Source organism: Pseudorca crassidens, chromosome 3 (genome assembly GCF_039906515.1).
Source record: "Pseudorca crassidens isolate mPseCra1 chromosome 3, mPseCra1.hap1, whole genome shotgun sequence".
Classification (NCBI taxonomy): domain Eukaryota; kingdom Metazoa; phylum Chordata; class Mammalia; order Artiodactyla; family Delphinidae; genus Pseudorca; species Pseudorca crassidens.
Genome location: NC_090298.1, coordinates 166181896 through 166199481, shown reverse-complemented (window position 1 = coordinate 166199481; position 17586 = coordinate 166181896). Strand labels below are relative to the sequence as shown.

The 17586-nt window shown below is 55.1% G+C and overlaps 1 protein-coding gene and 1 long non-coding RNA gene across 3 annotated transcripts in view; one reads left to right on the top strand and one right to left on the bottom strand.

Annotated features, from left to right (window-relative positions):
* MYO1F (myosin IF) overlaps positions 1-16384 on the bottom strand; it is a 32250-nt gene extending 15866 nt beyond the window's left edge. For both annotated transcript variants that reach the window (XM_067733880.1, XM_067733881.1), the window contains exons 1-14: positions 16278-16384; positions 7431-7568; positions 6941-7030; positions 6763-6857; positions 6286-6373; positions 6062-6151; positions 4002-4133; positions 3702-3836; positions 3330-3462; positions 2927-3123; positions 1900-1980; positions 1705-1791; positions 791-877; positions 141-308 (exon numbers count right to left, since the gene is read on the bottom strand). In XM_067733880.1, coding sequence (XP_067589981.1) covers positions 141-308; positions 791-877; positions 1705-1791; positions 1900-1980; positions 2927-3123; positions 3330-3462; positions 3702-3836; positions 4002-4133; positions 6062-6151; positions 6286-6373; positions 6763-6857; positions 6941-7030; positions 7431-7568; positions 16278-16280 — 1524 coding nt within the window. In that variant the 5' untranslated portion in view covers positions 16281-16384. The remainder of the gene's footprint in view (positions 1-140; positions 309-790; positions 878-1704; positions 1792-1899; positions 1981-2926; positions 3124-3329; positions 3463-3701; positions 3837-4001; positions 4134-6061; positions 6152-6285; positions 6374-6762; positions 6858-6940; positions 7031-7430; positions 7569-16277) is intronic.
* Positions 16385-16511: 127 nt separating this feature from the next.
* The window catches only part of LOC137222512 (uncharacterized), a 31142-nt gene continuing 30067 nt past the window's right edge, over positions 16512-17586 (top strand). Inside the window, exons 1-2 of the long non-coding RNA XR_010942480.1 lie at positions 16512-16789; positions 16936-17359. This is a non-coding gene — a long non-coding RNA (uncharacterized lncRNA). The remainder of the gene's footprint in view (positions 16790-16935; positions 17360-17586) is intronic.

Sequence of the window (17586 nt, the reverse complement as noted above, 5' to 3'; positions counted from 1 at the left end):
CTTGGGGGTCAGTGGGAGGGGGTCTGTGTTTTTGGCCAGTCGGGGGAGGGCTGGAGAAGGGGGTCGGTGGAGCTCTTCAGCCCTGGCTGGGGGTCTGGACCGAATCCCCCTGGGGCCCATGGGGCGGAGGTGGGGCGCACCTTGCCCGCGTAGTGGTGGATGACGAAGCCGGCACTCCAGCTGTTGAAGTGCTCGTGGGTGCCCACGGCCGCCTGCAGCTTCTGCAGCAGCGTCTGGTCGGCGCCGCCGCCCGTGGCGTGCATGGTGGCGCACACGTCGTCCAGGACGCTCATGATGCCCGGTGGGTTCTGCGGGAGCGGGCGTCGGGTCGGGTGGGCGGGGTGGGCGGGGCAGGGATCAGCCTGGCCCGGCCCTGCCCCCATCTCGCTCATTGGGGAGGGAGAGGAGAGGCTTCCGAATGCACGAGCAAAAAGGTGCTGGTGGGGGGCCCAGCTCGCTGGTGCAGGATAGGGTGGGGGACCCCATAAGGGACCCATGCCTGTATCCCTTCCCCAGACTGAGATGGTGGGGGGACCCGTCAGCTTTGACCCCTCTATCCCCAGCAGCCTGCCTGGGGGGATGTTTGTTGAGTGAATAAGTGAAAGGTGAGCAGGTAAGCAGAGTGAATGGGCAAGGTGGCCGACAGGTATCGTCAGTGGGGCTCCATCTGCCCAAGGGGGAGCATGGGTGAGAAGGGCCTACGGGGGCTGGAAACGCCCCGGCTCTCCCAGCTCTCCCAAGCCCAGCTCCGGGGCCCAGTGAGAACCCCCAGATCTGCCCTGGCCCTCACCAGCTTGTTTTCGATGAGGTCACAGACGATTTTGTTGTTGAAGTACTGGATGGGGGTCCAGCGGATGCCCTCCTGTACGTACTCCTCCTGGTGGCGGCAAAGGGGGCAGGGATGGGACCAGGTGTCTGGGCAAAGGTGCCTGTGTTTCTAGAATTTGAGCTTCAGGAGGATGGGTGAAGGAGGTGTGACAGATGTTCCCCCCCACCCCCCATATAACTCCTCTTCCCATCTCATCACTTAGGACTGTCTCAGATAACAAAGCCCATTCCCCCGTGTGGGGCAGGTCAGAAGGTTCCCCAGGGGTCCGAGAATTGAGCCCCAGTTGCCTGAAGTGTGACCTTCTCATGAATACATCCTATTTGGCTCTTTAAAAATAAATCCCTTTCTGGGGACTTCCTTGGCGGTCCAGTGGTTAAGACTCTGCGCTTCCACTTCAGGGGGCATGGGTTTCATCCCTGGTCGGGAAACTAAAATCCCACATGGAGTGGCCAAAAAAAAAAGAATGGTGGTTTAAAAAAAAAAAACTCCCTTTCTCACTTCCTCAGTCACGTCCTGGTATTTGCCCTGAAACCTAGTCTCAGGCTCTGCTTCTATGGGACGGGTTGAATGAAAACAGCAGGGATTTTTGTCTGTCCTGTTCATGGAGGTCTCCCTAGCACTGCAGACAGTGCCTGGTACACAGCAGGTGCTCAATAAATAATTGAGGTGTGAAGGTGTGAACAAAGAAGCTATTCCCTAGCCCTTGTCAAACCTTCAGAGGCAGAAAATCTCTCCTGAAGGAAGGAGCTTGGACAGGTCAGCAGAGACAGGTGCCAGTGTGGGGCTGGGGTGTCCCCGGTTGCTTGGCAACCTTCATGGTCCTGCCCCCACCCCCAGTGTCCCCTGCTCCTGGCCACTTGGATGCCCTTGCCCACCTGTTCAGCCTTCAGGGTGAGTTCGATAAAGATCTGCTGTAGCTTCTCGTTGACGAAGTTGATGCAGAACTGCTCAAAGCCGTTTTTCTGCCAAGAGAGGGAAAGAATGCTTCCCTAAGTGGGCTGATACTGGAGGCTCCGGGGCCACTGGGCCACCCTAGAGTGGCCGTGGGCCGGTGGCAGTGTCATACGTACCTGGAAGATCTCAAAGCCGTAGATGTCAAGCACACCGATACTGTACTCCTCCTGGGGCTTCTGCATGGCACGGTTAATGGCCTGTGATGTGGTGGGGACACTAGGTGAGTGGCCTGCCACTCTCTTGAAATGCTCTTAGCCATGTTCACAGGCTGGGTACCCTCCCACCAGTTTCTCTCCTGCCTTCCCCACCTCTGTGCATACCCATACCCCCATCGGTCATTCCTATGAGAAAGCCAGGTGTTAGAACATCCGGGTTCCTGCCTTGGGAGCTGGCTCTGCCCCTTAACCACTCTGCACCTCTACTTTCTCATCTTTAAAATGGGTAACAGTAGCAACTCTCTTAGAGGTCTATTCTCTAAGAGTTAAATAAACTGATGCTTGGAAAACAGAACCACAGCGGACATGCATTAGGTGCTATGGAATGTTGGCTACTGCAGTCATTATTCTTGACCTTGACCTGATGCATGGAAAACAGAACCACAGCGGACACGCATTAGATGCTATGGAATGTTGGCTACTGCAGTCACTATTCTTGACCTTGATCTGATGCATGGAAAACAGAACCACAGCGGACGCGCATTAGATGCTATGGAATGTTGGCTACTGCAGTCACTATTCTTGACCTTGACGCGTCCCATTCTCATTCACCCCCGTCTAGTCCATCACTTTGTCCTCCTGACAGGCCCCCCCCAACCTCGTGGCTCTCAAATGCACCCACCCCTGTCCATCCCAACAGCCCCCATCTCAGTCCAGGCCTGGACGTTTCCAATAGACCCCTCCTTCCTGGGCTCCACGCCACAGCCAGGAAGCCCCTAAATCTCCCATCAGATCACCTCCTGCCCTGTTTGATGCCTCCTACGGCTGGGCATTGGTGAGGTCATGCCCACCAACTGGTCATGACAGTCCAGACGCCGGCCCCGCCCCCCGCCCCCCCCCCCCCCCCCCCCGCCCCGCCGCTGGGCTGGTCCAAGCCCAGGGCCTGGTGCCGTCCCCGAGCTCCTCTCCCACCCCCAGCCCCACTTGCCTCTACGAGGAAGTCGAAGAGACGGGAGTAGAGCCCCTTGGCCAGAGCGTCCCGAGTGTAGGCCGCCTGCTCCACGTTCAAGGTCACGTCAATGGACTCGCTGCGCCCGCCCCAGCGGCTGTCCATCTTGCGGCTGGTCAGCTTCTCCTGCAGCCGCCCGCTGTCAATGCCCAGGAGGTAGGCGGGGAAGGCCAAGACTGCCAGGTGATGGGGCGGGTGGGGGGAAGGGAGCAGTCGGTTGGGCTCTTGGGTTTCGTGTGAGCGCCCCCCATCTCTCCCCATGATGCCCAGTGACACCGATCTTGTCCTCATGGGACCTTACCCCCAGGGGGCCACCCAGGGAGGAAGCAGGTCACACAGGCATACACGCCTCCACCCCGCCCTCCACAGCACCCACACTCACGGTCTGCGCTCTCCACCCGGGCATAATTCCCATCTTCGCAGAAGCTGATGTTTCCCAAGTGCAAGATCCCCGCCACAAGCTGCAGGACCAGCTGCTGGACATTGGCTGGGATCCCGATGACCTGCATGGCGCTCTGGGGGCACAACAGGGGCAGAGCCTGTGCCACAAATCCCGACCTCCAGCCTGCCCCCTGGGTTGGGCTTTGGGGGCCATGGCACAGACTTGGGGAGTCAGGACACCTGGGCCTCTGTCCTGGCTCTTTCACTCATTGGCTCTGTAACCTTGGGCAAGTTCCTTCCCCTCTCTGGGCCTTGGTTTCCCAATTTGTAACACGGGAAGTTTCCCGGGGCTGGAGGGGCAGCTGGCGCTCACCAGAGTCTCACTGAAGTCGCTCCGGTCATCGGTGCCGTCGACCTTGTAGGTGTCTGCTTGGTTGAGGTAGTAATAGTAGTCGGGGGTCATGAGTCCCAGGTTCTGCCGCTGCTCCTGAGAAGCCCCTTCCAGCAGCTGGAGGGCAAACGATCTTCACGCATGTGGTGATGGACCGGCACAGCCCTCGTAATCCCCGAGGCTCACTGTCATGGGCTTCCAAATGCTGACCCTCCCACCGTCTCCCCCCGGGCTCCAGGTGGGGCTCCCTCTGCCCCAGCCCCACGGCCCCCTTCCGTGCACCTGGTAGTAGATGTGGAAGTTCCTCTCGTTTTCATTCTGCATGACCACTCGGGATTTCTCCAGCAAGAAGTTGGAGATCTTGCCCCCATCTGGCTCCCCACCGCGGCTGAACTGGATCTCAAAGTACTTGCCCTGAACCCAAGAGAGTCACGTCAGCCCTCCCAGGGTCCCAGGGCTGCAGGTGAGGAAGGATTGGGGATCGGTCTTATGAGCCTGGCCTCTTTGTAGCTCTTCGCCACGTGACCTCAAGTTGCTTTCCTCTCCTCACCTCCCACTTATTGTTCTTTTCACCAGCTCTTCCCTCCAGCCTTTGCTTAAACTGTGTCCTGGGCCAGGAATGCCTTTTCCTCCCTCTCTGATGATTCAAGCCCTCACTTGGGGCATTTAGCCCTGTGCCTGGCACAGAGAAGTATCACAGTTTATTGACAGCTCCCCAGTCCCTTCACCATAACACAGAGGCCTCCATGTCTCCGTGGAATGCTACTGGTTCCAGTGATCCTGGGTGTATCCCATATGTTGTCCCTGAGCCCAGAGCAAGGGACCCACACCATCTTTGGTCTCTGACACCATCTGGGTTCCACTCTGGCTGGAGGTTGGAAGGCAGACAAGCCCCTTATTTCTCCTTTCTGCCACCTACATCCAATTGCAATACAAATGACATCATCATACTACACAATGAAACACCTATAATGTATGACAAATACTTATTCTATTGTATAATAAAACTATATAAAATCAAATAGGATTACATATTTTTGAGATTCATTCATGTTTTGGTGTGCATTAGTAGTTTGAAAACACAGACTCTGTGATTCCGTTTATACGGAGTTCTAGAACTGCTGAAACTAATCCACGGTGAAAAAAGAAAATATCAGAGTGGTTGCTTCTGGGGTAAAGTAGGAGTAGAGATCAACTAGAAAGAGACAAGAGGGAATTTTCTGGAGAGATGGTGATGTTCTGTATATCAGTAGGGGTGTGGGTTGCACAGGTGTATGCATTTGTCCAAACTCAGTGAATGGTCCCCGTTAGATTTATATATTTTGCTGTTACTTTAAAAGAAATAAAAGAGAACTGCAAAATTATATTGGACTATAATTAATGATCTACATGCTGAAGTGTTTGGGGGGAAAGGTATGATGTCTACAGCTTAGTTTGCAGTGCATCAAAAAAAAAAAAAGATGATGGCCGCTGGGCCTGTGCGTCTGGAGCCTGTGCTCCGCCATGAGAGAGGCCATAGCGGTGAGAGGCCTGCGTACCGCAAAAAAAAAAAAAGGATGAATGGAGATACGATTAAGCAAGTATAGTAAACTATTAGTGGTGGAATCTAGGAGATGGGCATACAGGCGTTCACTGTAGTATTCATTCAACTTTTCCATGTATATGAAAAATTTTACAATAAAATGTTGGGGAAGATACTTCAAATATAATTATATTATAAAATATATTAGAAAATAAAAATAGAGCTAATAACTGTAACTAATAATATTTAGGGAAATTAAAAAATATCATTAGTGTCGTAATTCATTAATCCAGTTCCACGTTCAGGCATTTACTGAAATTATCGAGGTCTATGAGATGGATATTAACATCATCCCCATCCCAGCAGAGGAGCCCCACAAGGTTACATTGTTTTTCTTTGTCTAAGCCGTGACAGAAACTGATGACAAATCCAAATCCGTTTACCTACTCTGTCCTCCATTAGGCTCAGCATGGACCTGACACAAAGAAGGACTCCAAGAACCATATGATGAAAGAAAGAATGAACGAGGGAATAAATGGGACCTGAAATGTGAATAGGAACAGACGTAGCCTGGTTGCAGCTGGGGGAGGAGTGTTCTTGAACACTACACAGACATGTCATGGCCTCCACAGATATGCTGATGGGGGACTCTTTTTCAGATGAACCATGAACAGGAAATGAGTCTCCCAGTAAGGAGCAGTATTTCCTGTATTCTTGAGAATACAGGTGGGAGAGAGAGAGAGAGAGAGAGAGAGAGAGGGGGAGGTCAGTGAGTCAGTGTGGAGGGAGCATGTGCTCCAAGCAGGCTGCAGAGACTCACAAAGCGACTGGAATTATTGTTGCGCACAGTCTTGGCATTGCCAAAGGCTTCCAGCAGTGGGTTTGATTGCAGGATGATGTCCTTCACATGCTGGGGAAAGAAGCAGGTGGGGGTGGGAAGAGGTCAGACTGACGGGGGGGGGGGGGGGTGGGAGCTCAGGGTGGGGGGGATGAAATACCGTGCAGAGTGGGGAAGACTCAGCCCTTCTTTCTGTTTCGCCTTACCTGGACCTTCTGGCCTCCGCCCGACACCTTGGAGATGTAGCCCATGATGTATTTAGCTGCCACCGTCTTCCCAGCTCCACTCTCTCCACTGGGGATGGGTGAGGGAAGGAGTCATGAGTGACCAGGGGGTGGGGGAATTGCTCTTTCAACTGTCTGATCAATCATTCATTCATTCACTGAATGAATGACACCTACTGTGTACCAGGCAATAGTCCAGGCACTGGGGATACAATAGTGAACAAGGCAGATCCAAGTGCCTGTCTTCCTGACATTTAGATGGGACAGATGGGCGATAACAGAATGAATACATAAAATATATCATGGGTCAGATGGTGACAAGAAAAGTAAAGCAGGGCCAGAGGCGGAGAGGGGCAACAAGGCTCTGTTTGGATCAGGAGTTCCTAGTACCCCTCCCTGGGGTGATGATGCTGTTTTAGCGGGACCTGGGCACGAGGGTCTGGGACCCCCACTCCGTACCTGATGATGACACACTGGTTCTCACAATCAATGAGCATGTTCCGGTACATGTTGTCTGTGAGGGCATAGATGTGCGGGGGATTCTCGTACTGGGCCTGGCGGGGGAGGTCTGGGCTCAGCCTAGGGCTAGGGCCCTGGGGGTCCTGGGGCTGTGCCTCCCACCCGGCCCCGGCCTCACCGCGCCCTGGTAGAGGTCGATCTCACGGTCTGTGAAGTAGGGCATCTGCTTGAAGGGGTTTACGGAGATGAGCACAGAGCCGATGTAGGTCTGGTTGGGGGAGGGTTAAGGGCCATGCAGTGTCCCAGCAGGCTTTGTCCCTCAGATGCACCCTGGCTCTCTTAGGAAAAAACTGATCTGGATCCAGAATGGGGAGAATAGAATATGCTGTGGCTGAGCTATCCCTGGGGCAGAGGGAGCAGTGAGGGCCAGGGCCACCCCCAACCGGGGCCCTGCTGTCACTCCGCTGTCCCCTGTCCTAACACCTAGCGCTCTTACTGCCCATCCCCCCACCCCATTCCTGTGCTCAGTTATGTGTGTCCCTTCCATGCTTCAGTCCCTCTGCCATCCTTCTCTGCTCTCATCCGCACACCATCTCTCCATCCATTGGTCAGTCATCCTCCTGTCCCTCTGTCTTTCGTCTGCCCACCCCGCCCGCGGCCCAGGGTACAAAGATGTAGTCGTCCATGAAGCGCTTGCGGAGGTTGCCCACGATGGCGTCCTCGGTGATCTGGGGCAGCAGCACCATGTCGTCCACACCACTCTGCTTCACGTTGTGGCTCTGCCAGTGGAAACGCTCCTTGCTGCCCTGGGGGTGGGGGCCGCGGGGTGGCGGTGAGCCCCTGCAGGGGGCGTGGCGGGGGATGGTGCCTCAGCACCCCCTGCTGGCTCACCTCCATCATCAGCTTCTGATGCTGTCCCCTTCCCCACCACCTCCCTTCCTTCTTCTGCGTCTCCGGGACACCAGGAGAGGCAGGCAAGGTCTAGTCCCAAAGGAGGAGGCCAGACAGAATGACAGCTCGGATACATCCCTCAACCCTCTCTTTTGGTCCCTCCATGCTTCCACTTAGTATCCCGTTGCCATAGAGGAGACAGTGATGCCTGGCCCAGCAGGGCAGAGTGTGCTTGGGACTCTGGTGGCTGTGGGAGGAGAGGAGGGTATCAGAGAAGTCTTGATGGCGGAGTCCCCACCCTGCTTCTCACGTCCCCAGCCCCGCTCTCCCTACCTTGGCCCAGGCTGAGTCCCTGACTTCTCCATGGCATTTGACCTGCTGCCACCCCTTCCACCTGGAGATGGATTCCTTCCTCCCATTCCCATCCTCCTCCCTCGGGGTCATCCTAGCCCATCCCTCTGAGATTCTCTCCGCCACCATGTGTCTGTGATCTCTGCTTCTGTGCCTGGCTGGGACTCTGGTCCTCAGCTCGCACAGCCTTCCCACCACCCCTGCCGTGGGCTTCTCCATCCTCAGAGAGTCAGCTCCTGCACCTTCCCAGGCTCCCACTTTGCCTTCTCATTTCCTCCCTCAGCTTTTCTTCAGATGACACCTTCCTTAGGCCCCAACGAGGAGACTCAGACACAGGCGCTCCTCAAAACCCTTCCTCCAGGAAGCCTGCCAGGAATGCTCTCTCCTTTCAGCCCAAATGAACTCATCCAGTGCCTAAAACACTCAAGCACACTGGCTCTCTCAGGCCCCCTCTGCCTCCATTCAATATACCCCTGTCATGGAGGAGTACAGCACACAGAGTGATGGTGGCTTGGAGCTCTCCTGTCTGGTGAACTCATGCTCAGACAAGATGTCCCTCCTCTGGGAAGCCCCTTACCCGCCCCAGACCTGGAGCTCCTGGAGGGCAGGGATTGGGATTGAGTCCTTGCTAGTCCCAGTAGGGAGGACCTATCGAACAAACAAGGGACAAGGGCAAAGAAAGAAACCCAGCTTCAGAGGAAAAACCCCCAAGAGCAAAGATGCTGGGAACCAAAGTCAAGTCTTCAAAGATGACCAGGGTTTGCCAGGCAGATTCTGGGGAATGGAGATGGTGCGCTGGGCCCATCTGGGAAGGAATTCAGGCAGGGATCGAGCAGGAGGGTCAGCATGGGCAACTGTAGGGCAGAGGTGGATGAGAAGCCAGTCTCACCTGGGGGCACTGGGGAGCCACAGAAAGTTCCTGAGCAGGGGAGGTGCTTGCTCAAATTCTGGACATGCTGACAACCCTGGGGGCATTCGTGGAAGAATACCCACAGACACTAAGTGAGCCCAGTCTTTGGTGTGGAGTAGATCTGGGTTCTAATCCTGGCTGTGTGACCTAACAGTGCTCAGAGCTTCAGTGGCCTCATCTGGAAAATGTGAGAAGCAGCCTCACTTCCCAGGGTTGATGTGAGGGATTAACGGCTTTGGGGAAAAAAGTGGGGTAGGAGGATGATCCCCGGGCAGAGGGACACTTGACAGAATTAATATTCACCAAGAATCTACAACCTGCCTGTTGCTGGAGGCAGGTGTCACCAGTATTACTGGCAATCCTCACAGCAGTTCAGTGTGGTGTAGGCTAGGAGGGAGACTGGGACTTGAGAAGTATTTGACCCTTGACCAAGGATGCAGCGAAACTGTTTCCAAGGATGTGGGATTCGAATCTGGGTCCATCTGACAGCAAAGGCTAGGTTCTTGCATCCATGCTCATGAGTGGTTGCGACCCAAGGGGTGTTTGGGGTGGGATGTGAAAGCCGAGAAAGGTTTTTTTTTTTTTTTTTTTTTTGCGGTACACGGGCCTCTCACTGTTGTGGCCTCTCCCGTTGTGGAGCACAGGCTCCGGATGCGCAGGCTCAGCGGCCATGGCTCACGGGCCCAGCCGCTCCGCGGCATGTGGGGTCTTCCTGGACCGGGGCACGAACCCATGTCCCCTGCATCGGCAGGCGGACTCTCAACCACTGCGCCACCAGGGAAGCCCCGAGAAAGGTTTTGATCAAGAGCAGGGAGAAAGGGTTCACCAGGCAGAGTGAACTGCCTGGGCAAATGTGCAGAGGTGTGACCGAAGCAGGAAGAGAATTCAGAGGAGGGGGGTGGGCAGGGCTCAAACCCCTGAGACTGCTTCCAGCCTGAATATTGAGAGTGAGGTTTTCATATGACAAATACCATCTCATTTCTCTGTCTATGGCTTCCCATCATTGCCACCTCCATGCATCCACTCTACAAAGAATTCCTGAGCACCTACTTTGTGCCGGTAACTTAGGACTTTGGGAGGAACTCTTTCAGTGCCTCACCGTGTTGCCTCTAAGCCTTTGCACAGGCTGAGCCCTCTGCCCAGAACACCCTTCCTGCCTGGCTAATGCCAACCCATGCCTTAAGGCTTGGCTCAGGGGACGCCTCCTCCGAGAAGACCTCCCTGACTCCAGGACAGGTCAGGTGCTCCCTCGGAACCCCCCAGCCCCCAGGCATCCCTCACCATAGCCCCATCCACGTTCTGGACGTCATGCACAGTAGCTGGGCTGTACTGCTCCTGGGGGCACTTTAAGAATTGTGGGGGACTTCCCTGGCGGTCCAGCGGTTAGGACTCCACACCCCCACTGCATGGGGCAGGGGTTCAATCCCTGGTCGGGGAACTAAGATCCCACATGCTGCGCGGCGCGGCCAAAGGAAAAAGAATCGTGGGGGCATATTTGGTTGTTCCAGGGATGGGGACATGGCTGGGGACATGGCTGGCATTTAAGGGGGCCATAGGTCCCCTTAAATTTGCACATGTACCTAATTACATTATTTTACAAATACATAATCGTCCTGCCCTCAGCTCCCCACCCCAACCCAGCAGAAGTTCATGTAAGTGACAAACCTGTTTATAACCATTGGAACCGAGAACCAAAACCTATTTTATGTATAAACAGAAGACCTATGTATTTTTTGCATGGTTGATACCCACTGCATTTTACAGGAAAGTTGCTATTGCGTAGCAAGGGAGGATTTAGTTTTGTTCAGATTTCACTAAGAAATGTCCAGCATTCGGAAGCTCATGCTGCTAGTGAGGTTAACGTGTCCTGCTTGTGGCGGGGGGGCTGTCTCGCTCGCTGAGACGCACCTGTGTCCAGGTGTGAGCACCTGGCCACTCCAGTGGACGTTCTTGGGCCACCGGCCTGAGCACTTTCATCTTTCCATGCAATTTTATTCTAAATAACTTTCTCCTCGCCTTGCAGGGGGCCACATTAAGTGTTTTCGGAAGATGGAAGTCTGTGTGTTTCACTATTCCATTTCAGCATTTCAAGGGCACCTGCCAGGATGCTTGTTATAAGAAGGGGGTGCTGGATGTGATGCTCTGAGAACCCCAGGATGCAGTGGGAAGGGTGGGGTGGTGGGAAGACAAGGTTGTGAGAGCAGGAGGACGGAGGTGTTGGCAAGTGTGCCCAGGGCAGAGGCTGAGGTTGGAGGAAGCCAGGACCTGGGGAGGCCTGGAGGTGACAGGGGCTGGTTGGGAGAAGCAGGGAACTGTTGACCGGACCCCCAGCTGCTGAAGAACTTCCACGCTCACTGGAGACTCAGAGGGACCCCATGGAGAGCGTTGTTGACCTCAGGGTCAGAAGTCGGATCTAGAGGTCAGGGAGAGAGGACTGCTTTTGGGGAAGAGGGAAAGAGACTTCGGGGAGAGGAAGGGTCAGGGGAGTGTATTTCCTGTTTTCAAGATGGGGAGGCTCTCCAGTGTGTTGGTGAGAAGAACCCATGTAATTCGAAATTCAGGGCTGAAGTGGTGTCATTCACGGACATGGTGGGGTTGCTCGTTCCCTGAGTTGGTGTGGGGAGGTTGGGTAGGGGTGTGTAGGGGGAACTGGAAGTGGATTCTCTCTCTGGAGACCTCAAGGGGTGGGGCTTGGGTGGTAACCATGGTAACCGAGAACCATACATAACAATAGTTCACACCCCACTGGCACTTATTCTGCGCCAGACTCTGGTTTAAGCTTTTTTCAGTGAATTACCTCACTGCATCCTCTGGGCACATGCCGAGGTCAGTACTCTGATTAGGTCCATTTTGCGGAAGAGAAAACTGTGGCCCAGAGAGGTTAGGTGTCCTCCGCAAGGTCACACAGCAGGAAGGGAAGCCGGGTCTATGTCGGGGCTGGGGGGTGGCCGGGGTTTGTTCTTCAGGTCATATGAGGACAAGGAGAAGACAAGATTGGTCCTGTCCACGGTTTCCCCTTTGGGGTCACCCCAGTCCCCATGCTCTTGGGACCCTCAGGCTCACCTGAGACTCAAGACCACTTCCTTTCTCTGAGGTCAGAAGCCCCGAGGCTGGCTGTGTCTGGCTGGCTCTCCTGACCCCGAGGACTTGGTTCCTCTTCCTGTCCCTTCCTCCTTCCCCCACCCAGTTGAGTGGGCCTCTGCCTCTAGTGGTCCCTGTTATCTCTCCCTCTGTGTCCCGCCCCAGGCACCCGGGACCCCCAGATCCATCCTAGCTCTATGTGATCACAAAAACCACGGGGTTGTTTGTGGCAGAGCGAGAGGTTTTCCTCAAGAGGGTACAGTGTGAGGGAGGAGAGTCGACGATTTTGGCAAGGGATGGATTGGGTGTGAGGCCTGGCTTAACAGTCGGCTCCGTTGACCCCAGGGAGGCCACTTCATTTCTCCAAGCCTCAGTTGCTCCATCTGTAAGATGGATTCCATAATAAATCTCCTCTGTGGGTTTGCTAGGGGAAATAAATGAGCCAGTGCTGAGAAAAGATGCACTGGGGTGCCTCAGGAAATGGCAGCCGGTGGCCCCAAGAGCACTTAATAGAAGTGATCAGTGGCTTGACAGGATAGAGGAGCTGGTCGATGTAGACTCGTTGAATGAATAAATGAACAAAGTATCATTGGGATGAGACTGCCCCCTGCCCTGTGTCATGGGTGTCCATCTCTCTGTGACCCCCAAGTCTCCAATCGTCAAGTTGAAGCTGTTTGTTCCTTCCTTGGAGGGTGAGGGTACCACAAAGAGGTTGTGGTCATAGTTGACCGCAAGTCAAGGATGACTCAACTGGCTGGGGTTCTTGTGAAAGATAGTCAGGGGTCAGAGGTGGCTGGGATGGGAGTGGGGACGTAGATTCTAACTTCAGCTCTTCAGAGAGGCTCCCCTCAACCCACCGCAGAGGGTGTGGAGGGGTGGAGCTTCCCTGGTGCCAAAGGAGGGAGGGCCAAGGTGATGGCTCCTGTGGGGCTGGGGCATTGGGGCCCTCTAGTGAACACACTTCCTGAGCCCCTACTGTGCACGGAAGTAGGTGGGGACCAGGCCTAGACTCTGCCCTTGAGTAGTTCAGAAGCAAGTTGCCCAGAGGAGACAGTGATCCCAGTCAGACGGTGCTAAGGAGAGCTGAGGCAATCAGAGAAGGCTTCCTGTAGGAGGCAGGCTTTGCAACATGAACGTCCCAGACCGTGTCAGGGGTGGCAGCAGGAGCCATGGGCCAGGAAGGCCTTGGGTGTGTGTGGGACACCAGGATCCTAGTTTCTTTGGAATAGAGAATGAGGCAGGGGTGGGCAGCCTGGAGAGTATGGGGGTCAGCCCACACCCCCAGGTGGCCTCTTACCTGGCAGGAGAAGGAGGAGGAGGAGGTTGTAGGTCAAGGTGGCTGTTAAAAGTGTGAGCCTGGGGATCACTGAGTTGAAATCCTCTGCTATTTTGGGTTGTACGGCAGCTCGCCTAACCTCTCTGCCTCTGTTTTCTCATCGGGCAAATGGGAATATTGAGGGCCATGGACCTCACGGGGCAGTTGTGCAGATTCAACAAGGCCAAGCTTGTCAAGAAGAAACACTAGCTTCCCTCCATCAGCAGCAGCAGCAGCAGCGGCAGCCTGAAGCTGGCCGATCCCACAGGCACGGGGCACAGGGTCAGGAGGAAGGGCTGGATGAGGGTTTTGCAACTTGCCCTAACTGCTCTGGCCTCCCTGCTCCTGGGTGGTGATGAGCAAAGCCCCAGACTGGAGAAAAAAACGAAACAGCCACTTCCTTCCTCGCTGGGGTCCTGTGCACTGTGGCTGCCAGCCAGCAGAGAGGCAGAGGCGAAGCTGCTCTCCAGCCCTGGCCACGCCCTGGCCCCCCGGTGCGCCCCTGGAGCCTTGGTCCTACTCAGTGGGGTTCTGGGGCTACACCATGTGTCTGTACACCATGCAAACAACATTCTCGTCTCTAAAGGCTCTCAGGTCTCCCCCTCCCTTGGGAGGGGTGTCTCAGTTTTCTTTTGGCCTAAACAGAGGCCGTTCTCCAACATGTGGGGACCCTTGTCCTTCTAGAGTCTGTCTTCCTAATTCTCTCTTGACCTCCCAGTCTTTTCCATCCATCCCCATGGCCGCCGCCCCTCGGTCAAGCAGCCGCATCACTGGTCTCCCTGCTTTATATCTGTACTTTCAGAACAACCACGATTACCCTCAGGTCACCACCATTATCAACCGAGGACAACAGATGGCTGCCTGTACCTGCCCCCCCAACCAAAGCCCAACAGAAACTGCTGATAACCTCAATGCCAGCACCACCAGCTCACATCAGACAGAAAAACACTGACGGATTCCACCACCTGTTTCCCCATCATCACTCACCACCATCACCACTTATTATCACCAGCACCAACAACCCATAATAACCAACCACCATTGACAGTAACAACCGCGATCGCAATATACTAGCCATCAACAACCCCACATGACCCAGCAGTCAACCATACCCCTTTCCAAAACCAGGGATGCACCACCACTAGTCCCAAGACCGTCACCCCAAATCAGCAATGAACGACCAACGGCAAACAAACATCATCGTGACCACCTAACTTCAAATGATGGCCAGCTGCCATCGTTCCACAGATCAACCCTCCAGCTGAAAACAACTAACCGCCAACCACCAACATTCAACACTCGCCAGCACCAAAAGCAACCATTACTATCACCAACCCACCCACGAGAACCGTTGTCCCACCAACTTGGGACAACTGACAGCAATGACCACCATCACAACCAATGGCACCAACAACCCAACTCCTCTACGGGAACCAAGAAGGAGGCACATCCATCCACCACCACCGCTAAGCCCCACCGTGAATGAGCGTCACCCACAGCGGCAGTTACCGTGCATTGAGCACGTATTATGTGCCCTTTAAAGCACTTTATGAACATTGTTTCACTGAATCTTTCGACACTCTTCCTGGCACCCATGACACCTCCGGGAAGATGTCAGCACCCCTAGACAGAGGGATTGGCCTCATGGATGGATTCCACTTTTTTTTTTTTCTCTCTCTGTGGTCCTCTTGCATGAGTTTCTCCCTTCCCAGACACGGTTGGCCAAGCAAATCATTGACTAAGCATTTCACACAGCTTCCTCAAGAGGGGCTGCTTTTCTCTCAAGTAGCAAATCATTTCCTGTGTTCTTTTGATCAAGGAGTCTACCTGGCTTGGCTCTGTCTGGGAAGAGTTTCCATCCCAAGCCCAGAGCTCTAGCTGGTGGTTTGCTTGTGAATTAATCAAAGGGGTCCTTGGACAGTGATGCCCAATTTATCACTGACTTTCTGAAATAAGACATTCTCTCTCAGGCTAAGGCAATCCTTGCCTCCACCTTGGTTAGCCGCCTGCCGCAACTGCCAGAAACACTACAGGTGTCACCACCAGCTCTGTGACTGTCCCAGCCACCCACCCTCATTAACAGAATGACAAAAAATGAAAGCTGAAGTGGTTTGCAGAGGCACGGAGTCGTGGAGTGACATAGCCAGCCCAGGCTCCCTCTTGATGTGTGTGACATGATGCTACTGCATCTAGACCCAGGACCATGACAGTCTCCCCAACCCTGTCACCATAGTCATCATCAGACCTCAGTCTCCCCAGGTGGCAATGCTTCTGGCTGCAGTGTTTTTCCCTGCCACCCTCCCGGAGAAGGGTACCGGTGGTGGGACGGACATGCTGCATCTCACCAACTCCTGCTTCTGTGATTGCTACAGCCAGACCACCCCGTCGCCCACACCAGCATGCTGTCACGCCACCATCACTGCAACCCACCGCCCATGTGACCCATCTGACACAGCTTCCCCTCCCAGCTGTGGACGCAGAGGGGCTGAATCCCAAACCCTCTGAACGTTCCAGTGGAGAGATTCCCCCAGACACCTTCCACATCTTGACAAACTTCCAAATATGACATATGTGGGAACTGAGACTCACAGAGGGGAAGTGACTTGCCCAAGGCCACACAGGAAGGTGAGGCACCAAACTCGGCTGGGAACTGGGTTCCCTAAGCCCCAGGAAAGGGATCTGTCCCTGTCCCTGCAGGCACTGTGTGATCCCTTAGGACCATCTTCTGTCCTCCAGTTACTGCTCCGTCCTTTGGTGCCCCATCCCCATTCTGGCATCCTGTCCACCAGCCGATGGGAGTTTGGTCCCCTGTGAGGGATGCTGGCAGCACCTGAGCTGCACAGAGGGACCCCAAAGGGTCTGCTGTGTCCATTCTCATCATCCCACTTTCTGATGGTGGCCTCTAGGTGCCTCCACCTGGCTGGTGCTGCCACCCCTGCACTTGAGGGCCCACCCTGAAGGACTTACCATGGTGGGGGCTGGTGTCTGGGTCCCTGGGGGATGTCTGAATGGGTCGTGGCAGGGATGCAGGCTCAGGGGGCTCCAGGGGGCGGCTTGGGCATGGCCCTGTTCCTGCTGCTTCAGCGGACTCCCAGACTTAGTTCCTCTTATGACAGCCCCCTTCTCACTTCCTTTGGCGGGAGGGGCCGCGACTAGAGGGGAGGGAAGCTGGGCCTGGGGGGCGGGGAGAGAGCCCAGGCAGGGCCGAGGGAGCTGGTTGTTTGGGGCTCTGAGCCTGAAGGGAGAGGTTAAGGATGGATGACAGCCGCTGTCAGACCCCAGAAAGCCGCTTCTCCAACTCCTCTGGGACGCGGCTGCAGCAAACTGTGCTGCAGGTCAGCTGGCTGCAGGACTGACTGCTCCTTCCTGGGCTTCGAAACCACTTCAGATGTATGTCTCCTCTGGGCATTCCCGAGCAAACTCCCACCTCCAGAGCCGCTTCGGCTGGTCCTTCCTCCAGAAGGGACCTCGGGAGCCAGGTGTGTTTGTGTCAAGGGGAGGGCAGCGGGAGTGGCGGGTACCAAGAACTGAGAGCACCTGGAAGGTCCCAGACTTCGGATGTCACACCTGGAATTAATGACCCCCAGCTCTGTTACTTCCGGATCTCCCCATTTTGTCATCGTAGAACGGCGGCACCTGGCACACGTGGGATCCAAGGGTCGGCCCATCTCCGGATCTTTGGGAGACCAGCAGGAAACGGCAGTTCCTAGAGGCTGTCATCTGATACACATCGAGGAGGTGGCGGGGGCAGAAGCCGACCCTGGGTGAGCCTGGCAGGGAGGGCTGTGACCAGGGGTATCCCTGGGCTCCCGGCAGCACACCACACCCTGCCTAGAGGCTGGCACGCCTCGGCGCCCCCTAGTGGCCACATCTGGGGAGAAGCCCGTTTCTCCCTGGACCTCCTGCGAAAGTTTGCTCAACCGACTGGCTTGGCTTCCGCAAACCTCAGCAATGCTTCCAGCCACTAGGAGTGAAGAGTCTGGAGGACCCCCACCTCGTTGAGGGCGTCAGGGGAGGCTTCTGGGAGGAGGCGATGTTTGTGCTGAGAGGTGAGTTGGAGTTAACTAGGTGAACAGGGAAGGGGAGGGTACACCTGGCAGAGGAAACAGCTCTAGCAAAGGTCCCAAGATGGGAAGAGGGTAGGGAGATTGAGGGACTTCCGGGAGTCCAGCGTGACTGGAGCCTGCAGAGTGACAGGGAGTGTGGTGGCTGGAAAAGCAGGCGCCAGGCTGTGTTGCTTAGAGCGCCTCGGTGAGAAGCTGTATTTTTGACCTAA